Source organism: Centruroides vittatus, unplaced genomic scaffold (genome assembly GCF_030686945.1).
Source record: "Centruroides vittatus isolate TY-2023 unplaced genomic scaffold, ASM3068694v2 contig_874, whole genome shotgun sequence".
NCBI lineage: Eukaryota > Metazoa > Arthropoda > Arachnida > Scorpiones > Buthidae > Centruroides > Centruroides vittatus.
Genome location: NW_027122566.1, coordinates 324,844 through 341,216, shown reverse-complemented (window position 1 = coordinate 341,216; position 16,373 = coordinate 324,844). Strand labels below are relative to the sequence as shown.

At 30.8% G+C, this 16,373-nt stretch overlaps 1 protein-coding gene across 1 annotated transcript in view; it reads left to right on the top strand.

The window, feature by feature from the left end:
- The first annotated feature begins 4,043 nt into the window (after window positions 1-4,043).
- The window catches only part of LOC136982876 (SANT and BTB domain regulator of class switch recombination), a 71,128-nt gene continuing 58,798 nt past the window's right edge, over window positions 4,044-16,373 (top strand). The window contains exons 1-2 of the mRNA XM_067279426.1: window positions 4,044-4,135; window positions 4,223-4,386. Of these exons, the coding sequence (XP_067135527.1) occupies window positions 4,228-4,386 (159 nt within the window). The 5' untranslated portion in view covers window positions 4,044-4,135; window positions 4,223-4,227. The remainder of the gene's footprint in view (window positions 4,136-4,222; window positions 4,387-16,373) is intronic.

Here is a 16,373-nt window from a genome sequence, read left to right as displayed (position 1 = left end):
TTTTTGTGTCTTGTGTACACTGATAAATTCTCCCATTAAAATTTGCCATGTTTTATTGTTTTTTTTATAAAGATACCGCATTCTTTTCTTTCGATTCTGTTATTTCTTAGTACTTTTGTATCAATTCCATAAATATATTCTGTTTCTCTCAAAGAAAAATCCAATTAACGACTTTACTTCTCGCTTTCTCTCTGCCATGTTTGCATCTAAGCGCGCATTACGTCTTTCCAGAATTTCCAATCGAGTAAAATTTCTGGTATTGCTGGTGTCGATCCACTAATCATGTTCCTAATATCTTGGATTTACTAATCTGCCGCTAAAATTTGTTTGTGAAATCCTCGCGTTAAAAATCTTATTATTAGTCCAATCGTTCGGTATACAAACACTGCAATTAGGCAATGTCGATGAAATAACAGACATAAATATTTTTATAGGGAAGGCACTTTCATAACTTAATTGAGCTAAATATTAATAATACTTTTCAATTTTTCATTCTTTCCGCCCTTAATGAACAAATAATACAATTAAATGTAAAAATTAAATTAAAATCTCTAAAATATTTTATACAAATTGTTTGAGAATTATTGATTTACATTTATGCTATCTCAACAAATTTGTTCGATCAGTTTTAAGGTAATTTTTGAATCATTTGAATTTTCCTAAATCTGATTTATAGAAATGTTCATTTCATTTTATTTTGAGCATAACTTTTATATCAGTGTATTTTGTGTTTGAATATCCAGCTTATTTTCAGCATATTTTGTTTTAATCTCTTCCTTGATAGATGAAAGGAAGCATAATGTAATTCTTTTGTGAGAGTGCATACTTGAGGACCAAAAAAATAATGCAAAACAGATCAAATCAAAAGATGTTTGCTTCCTATCAGCCTTAGGCTGTAAGAAACAGTCCATTTGTCAATGGACTGACCTCCCTTGTGACAGACAGGTAGAAATCTCCAAATCTGTTTCCTCCTACATGCTTCCTTCCTTCTTCTAGAAAAGTCATTCTGTTGCCGGTCAAAATAGGATAACAAAGCTCTAAATGGGGCCTCTTTTAGCCTACCAGATTGATTACAAGATCTGTATATCTGCCAGAATATTTTGTTTGTGTTATGTTAATTTTAGGTCTTTTAAACCACAATGTCTCACTTAAAAATCATGCTACTTTTGATTTGTTTTTTAATTTACAAATATTTAATTTATAATAATATCAAAGTTTAAAAAAATTATCAAATGTTATATTTTAGACCAAAAAATAATAGTATTATAAAACATTAATTACTTTGCTATATGTATTACTTAGATATATGTATTTCATTTCCTTTAAAAATACTTATGTTTGTTTGAACAAGATTTGTTAACATTATTATTTTCTTTCATATTTTGTTGATAAATCAACAAAATTGAATAAAAATTTGGAACATTACAGACAGTGATGAACAGCAAATAATTTGTACAAAAACAAATAATAATTATAATAAATATCCTTTGTCCCTATTCCTGAATTAATTATAAACAGAGGAATTTTACAAGGTGAGCCACTTTCACCATATTTGTTCAACTTTTACATTAATGATATTGACAAGTTGTTTTTAGATGATTCAGAAGGTATATATAAATATACATGGTAGAATATTTCATTATATTTTATATGCTGATGATCTGGTTTTATTGGTCCCAACCAAAGTAACTCTACAACACAAGCTTATCAAAATTAATGACTACTTGAACTCTATACTTTTACTTAAATTAATTTTATTTTTTTAGATTTTTACTTATATTTGAATTTTTTGAAAATATAACTGTGCGTAACAATATTTACACTTATATTATTCCTAATTAGCAAACATATTTTATAATTTTAGATTACAAGTTTTATACAGTATGATTTATTTCAGTTACATAGAAATAGGAAATAAATGTTATAATAAAATTGAGTTCTTGAATTTATGAATATATGATTGCAAAATGGATAGCAATTTCAAAATAATACTAAACAACACAAAATTAAATATAATTATAAATATTTACACAGAAGTTAACACAGTAAATATGAAAACTAATCACAAATTTATCAATTAATATAAAATATGAATAAATTCCATTAGAGTAAAACTTATTCTTTTCAGAAATATGATATTGTAGGCATGGAATAAAATGTTCCAAACCTGGAAAACAAAGCACCGCGTCTCAGTACGTATCTAACTCAAAGACGCTCGTGTTTTCCCGAAAAAGTTTCCTTTGCCTGCGTACAGGTGGCGCTCAACGCAGTTCCACTAGCTCTATATGCATTAAAATCAGGAGAAACCTGAGGAGAAGAGGGTCCGGCAGAGGTAGAAGGTCCGAAGATACATTAAATAGCTTCTCTTAGGAGAAAGAATATTCTAATATTTCTGTTATTGAAATAGAGTAATTTAAACGTGTGTCTACAGAAAAAAAAAAAATAATAATAATAATACTGTATTATATATGTCTCGCTAAATTTGCGCCTAAGGCATTTTGCCATTGTACTGTTAACCAAAACAGATATTTATCCGCTAGCGGGAAGATTTGAATCAAATTAACACACAATATACCTAAATACAATAACTTATTATAAAACGCCTGTACACTTTGTTCATTAACAATATTCAAATGGCGGAGTCCAAAAGAGTAAAAAAGAAAATATTAAAAAAAAGAAATAGTTCGTGTTCTTTCAGCAGACGACTCCAGCGCTGCCGTTCAGTAAAAACATTAAATAAATTAATAAATAACAATTTTTGTAAAAATGGTTATTTATTTGTTTATCAAATCAAAGTCTTACAACGCCATTATCTTTCATGAAAAGGATGCTTAACTCGAGTTGAATGCTACTATAGAATCGCCGACCATGTGTCACTGAGTACGCACGTGTTTGTTTACAAACGTAAGAAGTTTTTATTAAGTTTATCCGACTATCATATGTTAATAAAATGTTATATAGTGTGTGAATTTTAAAAATAAAATATTCTAGTTTTATTTCTTCTTGTTTTAATTATAAAATAAATCTAAAATAATGATTATACATCTAACATACAATACACAAAGTAGAAGATGGTGGGAAAAATTAACGCATGCACAAAACCTATAAGGTGTCTGCAAGTGTGATTTATTATTACGAACATAATAAATTATTATAGATTTTAATTTTTAAAAAATTGACAAACAGGAGAAAGGAATTTGTTTACTTGATATTATCTTGAATGATTTGATTGATTTTAAGAATAAAGGGTCTAACTATATAAAATAATATATTCTCCAAATGTATAGTATAACTTAAGAAAGATGAAATTTTTATGTTTTTAAGAGAAAATATAGAATATATCGAATAATACTGATTATATCAATATATGCAATAAATGCTATTCATCAGTGGCGAATCCAAGTGGAGAACTACCCTCCATTAAGCCCCATTGACTTTGACGGCCGGACGGCCGAGCGGTCAAGGTGGTAGTCTACCGCTTTGGAGGACCCGGGTTCGAATTCGGATAAATCCGGACGATAAATCCCCAAGAATTTTTTGGGGATGGCCCATCCGGAGATGTCGAGTCCCGTCCTTCACGCCCCCCCCATTGTGGGCCTGGCCGAACCAATAATGGACTTTCTAAAAGAGGCCCTCTTAGTGCCGACAGGGTTGAAAGAGTTAAAAAAAAGCCCCATTGACACAGATTGCCTCCTTTGGTAAATGTGGTTTATCGGGCCATCCACGATACAAACGTTGTTTACGTATTAATAAAAGGTATTTATTAATTATTGAAAAACTTTTAATATTTGAGTTAGCCCCTTGGGATACTTCCAGATCCTTTGCCCATATGTGAATATTATATATTATTTTGATTTTTGTGAAGGGAAAAAAATATATAAGCCATATATATTTTGTATTTTGTAATTTTATTTTCTACAAACTATTTCCTAATTTAAATCGATTTTCGCTGGATATAATGTTTTTTGGTGTCATAAAATATCCGTAACAATTACTTGTAGCGAGTTGGCAGCACTGTTTTATTGTGGTTGTCATGACAATTGTGCACGCTAGTTGCAGAAACATTGCAAAGAAGTGGCATTACTGTTTTCTAACAAATTTTAATTCGGCGATTGTTTTTAAGATTCATTTCCAAGTAAATTTAATTTTTGTTTAAAAAACGTAATTCTTATATCTTCAAAAAAATTGTATTTTTATGTTTTATTTTGAAAATATTCAATAGATTTCATGAATCATCAGCAAGAACATGTTAATCATCAGTCAGTGTCGGCTTCACCTTATTGCATGTTTCTTCTCAAAACTCTTGCAAGGCAATCAGAATTTAGGAATTCTTATTCAAAAAACTGGAATGCAATAACAGAACTCTCTGATTTGAATGAAGCTGAGGTTTGTTTAACTATTGGAATATAAATATTCATTAAAATAATAAACACTACAGTAAAACTTCTCTAACTCAAACATCTTTAACACGAAGAAAACGAAGCACTTGGTAGGTCTCAGTGGAATAGCATAGGGATTTAATGTTTCCAACTTGAATTTCTTAACTCGAATCATCACCAAGTCAAAGTTTTTCTTGGTCCCCTGATACTGATTTATGTTACTTTCAACTTTCCTGACTGGAATTTTAATATTTATTCTATCCAAAGTTATCTTAATCCTAAGTTTCCAACACCGGTTTTCAGACAATGTTCCAGTTTAAAGTGAGAGGTACTCTTGCTTTATCTCAACAAAATGTACCTGCGAAACTGCTTGATTCTACTAGTTATATTGAACATTTTGCTGAAAGGCTGTTTAAAACAAAATAACTATCAAAGATTCTTTATACAATGCAAGAGAGGTTTGAGTTTGAGAAGTTTTACTGTATTTTAATTTTTGTATTAATAAAATTTCTCTTAATTTATTTTATTTTCATCTGATGCATTGAGATAAAAGATTGTATTAATTAAATCATTTTTCTTTTAACATTCTAAAAAAATATTTTTGAGAAGTGTTTATTTAAATACATTATTTTTCTAATGATTTATGCATTTTTTAACACTATGGTATTTTTAACTTAATTGCAATGCAATTTTGAAGTATTTTGAAAATATATACTGTATTTGTCATACATAACAGCATGCTCTTATAGGATAAAATTGACAGTATATTCTCCAAAGTACCAAAAAAACTCAATATTTTTTTTAAACTTTTATAGTATCAGAAGCTCTTTTCTTTTTTATTTAATAATGATTACCATGGAGAAATGACTGAATAGATACTGTATCAGTGCATTCACATTTAATTTACATTATGCAACAGTGCAATAGTCTTATAACCCAAAACATAGAAACATCACCAAACGATCGCCTAAATAATCAGGGCTATAACTCCTCTAAATTCTTCTATATACGTATTGGGCTTTGCAATGTTTCTTACAACCCAAAACATGGCATACAAAACAGCAATCTCTTACAAGTGAAGCAGGATGTGTGTTTCAAAAATGAAAAAAAAGAAAGTGATTTTTACATATAAGAGCATGCTCTTATTTGTGTGGAAATATGACAACCATGGTGGCAAGAGTCTTAGTACTATTTGGCCCAGGAGCAAATCTTCACAACATATAGTCTTCTGATTTGGCTAGACACTTGAAAATTGATTTTTTTTTTTTTTTTTAAGTTCTCAACTGTTTGCTATGAGGAAGTTTTTAATCTTTATATTGTATAATTACTAACTAATTTAATTTTGTTATGATCGTGTGATGACTAGGTATGTATGTGTCATGTTACATCAATCGTAAGTACTAAATACTATACACCAGTAAATAATCTTACTTGGTAAATACTTCACTTATAAGTAAATATTTTTTAACTCTTGTAAAGAAGAAAATTCTGATTTTAAACATTGTTTTAGGATATCATTTCAATTTTATTTTTTAATTTTACATTTTCATAATTTTTGAAAATTATTCAGCTCTATATACAGCTTTAGCCACAGATATGAAACTTTACAACTCTGATTCATTGATTTACAGACAGATGCTGATATTTTAATAAATTGGATATTTCAGAATAGATAAATACAGATTTCTCTCATATAACACAGTACTTGCATTCCAAAAAAGTGCCATGTTACATGAATCTCTGCTATACAAAACATAAGACTAATGCAACACATAGGGTTATGTTCCAAAAGTTAGCAAAAGTATACTATTCTTTTTTCATTACTAAGAGAAATACATTTATTAAAACAATCAATAATTTATTTCCAATAAATAATTAACTAACAATCACAATTAAAAATACTGTATTACACATTAATATAAATTTTGGTTAAACAAGGGTGCTTTCTTTTTACAAAGTATCATTATCTTCTGAGCTTTTTTGTTGATCTTGATCAGAAATATTAGCAACATCTTCATTTTTTTATTTTTATCATAAGTTTTTATAGATGACAAAGTAAAAATGTTATTAATCAAAAATTTGTTTTAGCAGGTTGTGTTTGTTCAATCAATGGTGAATTTCCAGAATTTGTGTTTGAATACCAAATTGTTCGAGTTGAGAACAGTTTGAGTACCGAGATACTGCTGTATTTTGTTTATCATTTTTTCAAATGATTACTTACCTACGGTTAAAAAAAGGTTAATAACACTTACCTAAAATGTTTAAATCAATTTTACTAAAGTACAAAGATTAATCTATAAAAACAAAACACTGATAGTCTTAAGGGCTAAAGTCTGAAAGCAACAACAATGACACCTGGTTCATAGGAAAGCTAGGACAAGGAAGAAACAAATTGCACTATCAGTTTTCATTAAAGCAAATCTGAAAAAAGGCACAAAAGAAATTGAAAATTTCAATATTCTAAATACCTGGAGATGAAATTATTTTTGTCCCTCAGGCTACAAGGGGAATTTATATAGCAACACCAGTCAACAATTTTCCCTTCGGCTGATTACATCTTGAACAAATTGAGGTAAATTTTGGCTAATCTTATGTTTAAAGAGTTAAATTTTTTATATTCTAATTTCAAAGGATTAAAAAAATTTTATCATATATAGTGGGTGATCAGTTAATGAACAGTTTGGTTAATGAATAAATCAGATAACAAACACTTTCATGAAAGATTTTTTATGTTTGGATAACGAACATCTTACAGAACAAACACAAGAAGAAGCGACATAAAATAATGAATACCTTGTCTTCAGGCAACAATTTGAAACTTTTCGGAATGCGGGAGACATCAATGTCGACTCTCAACTCAGTCGAACTTTGAAACTCTCTCTTGTAATTCCAGCCTTTTATTCTTCTGGCAGAAACAATTTTTTTATAGTATTTGCAAGACTGTTGGGCAGGCACTCGTTAAATTTTGCATTGGTTTTTATTTTCAAAAGGCGAGAGTATAATAGCATAGGTAGAGAGTGGGTAGAAGATGTCTAATGTTGCTGGGCAGTATGGCTCAAACAGGTTTACAGTAGGTCGCAGTTCAATCTTATCTATGAAAGATACAGTATAATCAAGAAGACTCAAGCAGCTAAAGGAGTAACAAAAATCACATCTGAGAAATAAAGAACATTGAAGAGCTCATAATGGAACCTGAAACTGATCTGATGACAGAAGAATGCCAAGAACTCTTGAATGAAGAACACCAAGAAACTCAGCAAGATATGTTTTCTTCTGAAAAAAGGATTAATGCCGATATCTGCTATTAAAGATGTTTTGAAGAAGTGGGAGGATGTCAGAACAACAGTCTTAGAATGGCATTCAAACCAGCTTGAAGTTAATAGGCATAGGGATCTCTACAATTACAATGCTATTAATTACTTCTGAAAAATCCTGAAGACAGCAATCGACATTAGGCAGATTCTTTAACCTTCACAAACAGAAAAAACATGACTAATAAAAATGCAAGACTGTGTATGTATGTATGTATGTATTTTTATTATTATATATAAATAAACATAGTAAGAAGGTATATATTTTTATTTTTTGGGGTCTCCAGAACAAATTAATCAAATTCCCATAAAAACCTATGGTAAATCGATAATCAATTAATGAACAACTCGGATAGCGAACAAAGTCTTGGAACGGATTATGTTCGTTAACTGATCACACACTGTAAATATATTGTCTTACTAATGTGTAAGATCTTTATTTGTTTTCATATCGTTATTGTTTTTTATTACTATTTTATTTTGAAATTATAGTTCAAATGTGGTAGTTGTATCTATTGATCTTGTCTTTTTTGAAATAAATGAATAAATAAAGTCATCATTTTTTTATGTAGGTTATCCTATTTTTATATGGGATTACCACTTTTAATGATTATCCTTCAGGATGTTTGATCTTATCTATTTTTTATTTGGTCCTCTTTTCTTTGGTTTTTCCATCACATCCTTCCTTCCTGGGTCTTCTCCATTTCCTGTCAGTTTCTATTACTGGGATCTTCTTGCCTATGTAATTTTTATTTTTATTTTTTCGTATGCCAAGCCATCACAGGTTTGTCTCTTACACTTTCCCAGTTAAGTCTGTCATCTTTACTGCTCCTATTATGTGTTTATTTTTAATCAGATCTATCCTTTTCATTTTGTTGATCTTGATTCTTTTCAGGGGTATGGTTTCTGTGTTGTGCATAATAGTCTCACCACCATTTTTTATAATATCTTCTTATCACACGAACAGCTACACTTCTTTCCAGTTGTCTTCCATGAACCTTGGATTTGACCAGTAACTTTCCATTTTTCTTTTTCTTTACACTTAAGCCAAGGTATCTAAAATGATTAACCTTCTTGATAACCTATCCATTCAAATTCAAATCCATTACATCATTTTCACATACATTGCACATGATTTTACTGACTTTTAAACCTTTCTCTTTTGATACATTATTCCATTTAGGAAACTTCAACTCAACTCTATTCCTTGACTCTACACATTGTACAATGTTTTCTGTACATAATAATCTCTCATCCTCTCTTTTTTGTTCCATCAGCAAATCCATCACTATGTTGAATAGAAATAAACTTAAAGCTGAATTATGCTTTATCACAATCCTCAGAATTTTAACTCTGAGTATCTCAGGAGAGCTCATGACATTTGCCTTTCTGTCTCTGTACATTTTCTTCTAACAATCTAACATATTTCTTTGGTAAACTTGCTTTTCTCTAAGACTTCTCCACACTCCTTGTCTTGGCACTGTATTGTGACTTAAGTTGATGAAAATGAAATGTGATTCTTGCTGTCTTTCTCTAAACTTTCCATGATCTTTGAAGATTAAATATTGAATCAGCAGTTGTCTGTCATTAATGAATCTGTGGGAATGCCGGAGGTAGGACGGAGTCGTACCTCCTCTTTTTTCTCAGCGTTCAGGTCGGTAAGACCCAACCCACTGTCTAGGATGGCTAAATTTATCGTACTATCCCGACTTGTCGGGATCGGTTAGTTAATTGTCAGGTCGAGTGGAGGAAGTGTGGGGTCGTCGATAAGAAAAAGGTAATATCCGTAGTAGCAGGACAACACAGATAAGATTTATTAGAATAGAGAATCGATTACATCGAAGCGACTCATTCCGTCCCTAATCGCGGGAGAGAGAGAGCTCACACTTGTTAGGGGATTCATACCTCTCGGTTATTGCTTATGATCGAGAATGTTCTTCGGCTCGGGCTGAAGGTTCTTCGGGCGTCTTTCCTGGCGGTGGGCGGCAGGTGGGCGGCAGGATCGGCTTGTAGGCGGAGGCTCCAGCGTCTTGGAATGGCCTTCGTACAGGACTCGGGTCAACGGGTTGTTCCCCTTCCTCGGACCTCAGCCCTCTTCTTAGATATCTTCCCCCTTTATATACCCCCGGTCCCTTCCGTAACGATCACCAATCGTGATGGAGGGTAGTGACTTGAGTTCCATGACTCAGGTGGGATCCGGAGAAGGAGGGAAGTGGGTTTGACGGCGGAAGACTGTACATCCTTCGAAGCTTGATTGTTATCGCGGATCTTGATCGTTATCTCCCGAGGGGATTTGAAATAATGAAAAATTAAAATTTGGACCGGCTCAATTCGGTCCTCACAAATCCATTAACATGTTAATGATATGATGTTCACTTTAGACTGGCAGTACTTGGTTTTATGTGAAAATAGTTATTTTTATTTATTCTCTTTATGTAATAATTTGTAATAATGTTTTCATTTTTATGGCATGAAAATTTTTTCACATGTTGGTAACTGCAACTTTTTGGTTTATTCCAACATAATCATGTTAGATGACTTTTTGAAAAAAATCATGTTTTATAAGACATGAAACACATTATATTAATGTTATATAAACTGTAAGAAGTCATATTTTATATTTTTATTTATAAAATATATAAATTATTATTCTACAATGATGATATTAAATTTTTCAAGAAAATTATACAGAAAAAGTTACTATATAACATTTAAAGTTTTTAGTAAAATAATGATTGAAAATCATTATATTTGTTACTTGGTAGTTATATTTAATCATCAAAAGAAAAACACTTTAATGGCACATTTATTAGAATATAAACTTTTATGAAATTAATAAATAATTGGCAAATGAATCATGATACAAAGAACAATCTTGAATAACAATGTGGCTAAATATATTAAAATAATGAACTACAATTACATGTTGATATTTGATATTTTGGTGATAAATTGCTACATTTTATTTTAACTACATTATCCTGTTGTTGGCTGCTATGAGTTTTATTTTTCATATTGTTTTCACTAACTTATAAGTCTAATAAAAGTTTAAATAATTATATATGATAAGAATTAAAAAAAATCAAAGCTATTTGTTACTAATTTTTTTTTACAATTAAATTTGATATTTGAAATCAAAATTCTGTTTTCAACACACGCATCTCTAATTTTGTTTTCTTTTGAAAATTCATGTAGTAAGCAAATATTGTCAAACCTGTTTTTATGCGGGGGATAGGGACCGCATTAAAAAAAACGCATTAAAAAAAATCTCACGAAACTTCACGAATGGCTGTAAATAATAGTTTTCGCACACAATTAAAAAATATTTTTTTTATGCGGTCAACAGGGACCGCATAAAAAAAGTCTCACATAGAAAATAACTCAAAACCGTACGAAATAGAATTTATTGACAACAGATGTCAGCACTTGACTGCATCGTCTGGTCTATCGTCTGTTTTACATATTTTTGTCCAGGTGGTGTTTTGTTGACTTAAAAAGTAAATTATTTCATTTTTCGCATATTCGTGCAATAATATTACTATAATAAGTGCATTTATGCTATAATAAGTTTATTTAGCTATAATAAGTCAACGTGAGACATGACGAATCGCACGAGACTAGTCGCCAACTATACCGCACAAATTAAAAATTCGCATTAAAAAAATCGCACAAATAAACATCGCACATAAAAAGAGCGCATAAAACAGGTTTGACTGTATTTGTTATAAATTGCAAGTTTAGACGTTGCTTTGAGTAATTTGTATTTAATTATATTAAAAGTTTAGTTATTAAACAGTTAAAACTGAAAGTTTGCTCTGAGTCAAAATTTTGTAATATGTTTTGACAGTCTATTTAGTAATTTTTTGTCTTGTACTGTTAACAAGTAATATACAGTGGAACCTTGCTTAATGAGCATAATTCGTTCCAGAGTCTTACTTGTAATGTGAAATGCTCATTAAGTGAAACAATTTTTCCGTAGAAATTAATGTAAAATACGATAATGCATTCCATGCCGAAAAAATGTTCAAATGTTTTATGTATAACGTTTATTAAAAAAAAAATTGTACAATATACACTGTTAAGAAGCATGAATCATCATCATCATTTCCTCTAGTGTGGAATGAACCATCCTGGAATGAGAATTCAATTTGCAGAAACAAAAAAAAAATCACAGCTAATGTGTTTGATAAACACTCCAAACGATATGCCAAATTCTTGGATTATGTAAAGGCTATAATTAAATATTAGAGATTAATTAATTTGGCTAGAGGTAGGCAGTTATGTTTCCATCTCGTATTAAATTTAATAATTATAAATAGTTCATTTTTAATTCAGACATTTCTAAAATTTAATTTGGAATCGGTCGTTAAATTTAATGAATTTGCAAAACGATATGCCAAGAATTTGGCGTATCGTTTCGCGTGTTTATTATATAACGAGCTATGGATGTTGATGTTTATAAGTAATATGTGTGAACACAAGTTTGGAAAAATATGTGATTATAAGCGACAGTAAGATGCTAGCGGAACGAGTGCTAAACACAGACTAATGGAGCATGCTGCATGCGCACAATTCGGGACTTCCCCTCTCCTCATCACTCGTTATGCGAAACATTGCTTGTTAAGCGAGGCAAACTTTTACAATTTGTTTTGCTCGTTATGCAAAATACTCGTTGTGCGAGGTGCTCGTTAAGCAAGGTTTCACTGTAGTTCATATTGGTGACAAATTTAAGACTTAAAGGGCTCTTCTCACTGCCAACAATGGTATTCTCTAATAAAAAACAGTAAACATCTAAGAACCCTAATACATTTTTACATTTTAATCCAAGAACCCTAATTATAAAAATGAAATTAATTTTTTTTACTAAAATTATCTTACTCTCCTACTTTATTTCTTAGTATAGAATAAAATAAAATTAAGATAAATGAATCACTTAATTTTTTTTAATTTTTGAATTGGAAAATGTTTTTCATAAAGTGATAAAGAAAAAGTTTTTCTCAGTACTCAGTTTTTTAGAGCTCCAGAGTCATGAGCTCTCTTCTGACCTACACAGTATGTGAATTGATAAATCACACACACTGGTCCATATGCAGCCAACTTTAACTTTAAAATAAATTTCCAAACTTACAAAAGAAACTGATTAAATACTGATATGAATTCGTAGAATAACTTTTTCGTAAATCAGCAAATAAATAACACTTTAATTACATTCCAGGAAACATTTTTGACTTTCTTGAAAGGTTATCATCAGGCTGTTACATTAGGAACAATCTTTCAAATATAAATGGGATATCAAACACATGAAAGGATTGAAAACGTTAACTGGAATGTAATTAAAGTGTTGTTTATTTGCTGATTTAAAGAATTTTGTAATAATTTCTTGTGACATGTACAAAAAATTGTAATAATCTTATATAACTTGTATAAAAAATTCAACTACAATAATCAATATAATAAATAAGTTCCCTACCAATTGTAGAAATGTAACACCTGATGAGGGGTGCAAAATACACAAAAAAGATTGCACCCGAAATGCATAGTGGAATAAAGAATGATGAGGATAAAACCCAATAGTCTTTGTCTCTGATAAAATGCGGTACAGACAAAATAACAATGGTTGAACTAACTGTGAAGTTAAATCAATTAATTTTAAGAAAAGAAAAGCTGTTTTTAAAGAAATTGATATTTAAACAATATAAAGTAACTGCACCATTAATATCTACTACTAATAAAAAATAAACTTGTTTACATTTCAATTAAGTACAGTCAAACCTCGGCTTTTGAACTCATTCCTAAAGCGTTGTTCAAAAACCAATTTGTTCTAAAGCTAAAACAAACTTTCCCATAAGAAACAATATGAAATGAATTAATCCATTCCTGACCCCTAAAACAAAGCTGCTTTTTTTTTACCTTTTTAGTTGTATTTCATGCATAAAAATGCCTACAAATGCAATGTAATATTATATATAATTAATTAATTAATTTTTGTTATTTAACTTAAGTATATTTAAACACAAATTCTTGGATACCATTTATATTACATGAATGTTAGTTAATGCAATTTTTATTAATTAATTTGATTTAGTACAACTGTGGCATGTATCGAAAAATGGAAATAGTATTTTTCCCACATGCATATTGAAATGTAATTTAAATAACACTGTCATTGAAGATTTGTGTTGTGTTGTGTAACCTTGCATGGAATCGAAGTTCTGTTGTTGATTGGTTGTACCGTCAACTTTCTTTAATTAACATAGGAAGTAAAGGGAGTTGGCTGTCTGTGTCTCTCTCTAATCTGTGGTTAGCTCTTGCTGAGTAGCTTGTTCAGCAACCAAGTTATTGTACAGCAACTGGGGAAATGAGTTCAAAATTTTGTTCATGAGCCGAATTGTTTGAAAAGCGAAGTGTTCGAAAATCACGGTTTGACTGTATTTAAAACTAAGGTAACGGAAAGATATTTTATCCTGAAATCATACTAATTAAGACATTAAACTAATTAATTTCTTGTAATTTTATTAGTTCAGCTATATGTAAGTTTTATTTTACGTATTGAAATACACAGTTTGTCTATCTAGTCTATTTAAATTCATTTATTTCTATCATAATTGAAAAACAAATAAGGGTCAGTTATAATTTTATATAATACTGTTATCTCTAAATTATAGGACCAGTATTCATCTTTAATATTTCAATAGCTTGTTATGAAAAATTATAGTTTAGTTTGCATTATTTCAGTTTGTTTTATTTTTAAGAGTTTAATTCTAATGCAAAGCAAGGTTTAGTTGTACTTATGATGTATAATATAATCTGATATATGAGATTAGAATTTTGTATATGTTAATTGAAAAAACATATGTTACAAGTAGGATTTCTCAAATGGGATCCCAGCTGTTTATTTAACCCAGGAAATTCTTCTCATCCCGGGAAATCCCACAAATTTCTTAAAAATTCACTTTTTTCTTTTTTTGTGTTAAGGTTGAGGAAATTTTGCAAATAGAAAGTATAATTAACTCATAAACTGTCAGAATTCATTTGTATTTATTAATTTTAAACCTACTTATCAGTTTTTAAAATTTTTGCTCGTTATGGCATGTCACAAATGGTCAATAATCAATACGAGGCTTATTTGTGGCAGGACTCTGAAAATTCTTTACTTGTCAGAACCTGTAATATCTGGAATAATTGTGCTTATGCTGCCTTAATTTTAACCATCCCCAGTAGCTTAATAACTGCATTATGCCGGGTTGTGCAAATTTGGCAAGGATAGAAATGAGTATGAAGTCTGCAAGTATGAAGTTTTTCTTCATAATGTGGTAGTACACCAGTATTTATCTGTATATTTCTAATATATATGTATATATTTCTATACTTTCTTCCTTCTTTGTTCTCGATTCTTTTGTCTTTCAACTTCTAGAAGCTTCTTAATATGGGTGGTGAGTCACCTACTTCGAAAACAAAAGAAAGGTGGTAACCCTGAGGGTAAAAGTAAGGAAGGATAAGCTACTTTTGGCTGGGGCGTCGGAGGAAGAAGACGCAGTGTAGTGTTCTCCAGACTGTTTTAGCATCAGTTGGAGAGACATTAGTCAAGCTAAGACTGAATAGTTTGATCTCAGGACTTCTCGAAAGTTATAGGAAAGTTTTTTGATTGAAGATATTCACGACATTTTTCCTCAACCCTCAAGAAAGAAATATTTCGGCCACCACCACCACCAGAGTGTTCACCAATTTTGGGTACCCTTCTTGTCTCATTCTATCTCTCTATCCTTCTCTATCCTTCTTCCTCTTTTTATTTGTTAGCATAAGTAGTTTAGTTTTTAGATATAAGACTTCTTTGTACCGCGGTAGATTTATATTGATCGTTTATCTTTATTTTTTTGTCGCGGGAATCGCGTCAACGAGTTCTGTCTGGGTTTAGTGTTAATTGATCGTACAAGAGTACGAACGGACTACGAGGAGCATCGGAATCTATAAGAATCCTGATTATTGTACAGACCACGGGTGTAAATAAAAAAACGTTTTTATTTTATTTTCTGGTATCTCTTTGTTAGATCATAACTCACCACGTGCGTGTCTCAACAAAATGGCGTCCGCGACAGGATTCCGTCTATAAGTCTCCTCATCGGTACTATACCAGCAGAACGCTCGTTTTGTTCGAGTATTTTAATTTGTTTAAATTCGTAAGTTGGCCGCGAGTTTTTCTTTTATTATGGCTACTAACGATCATGTAGAAAGCACGATCCATGGTAACGGGGTCACTAGCAATCCCCCGTTAGTCGTAACGGGATTTTTAGGGATGATCCCCATGTTTTCTGGCACCCAAAGTGACTCCATTAATATTAAGCAGTTTTTTAAAACCATCGAAAACATCGCTACCCTAGCAGGATGGGACAATAGAGTAAAAATAGCGGTATTACAGGCCAGGCTAAAGGGGGAACCTCTTAATACCTTCTTTTGTTTACTAGAACAATATCCGTATTCGTACGAAGATATTAGACGGGACTTAACAAAGTGTTTTGAAAAAAGAGCTGGGGAAAAGAATGTATTGGATCAACTATTAAACTTAAGACAGGGCACGAGCGAATCTGTAACAGACTTCACTATACGGACCAAAACTCTATTGTCCCGTGCCGTAAAGGATCATTCTAAGATAGACGCATTACGCGACGATATAATTAGGGAAAGA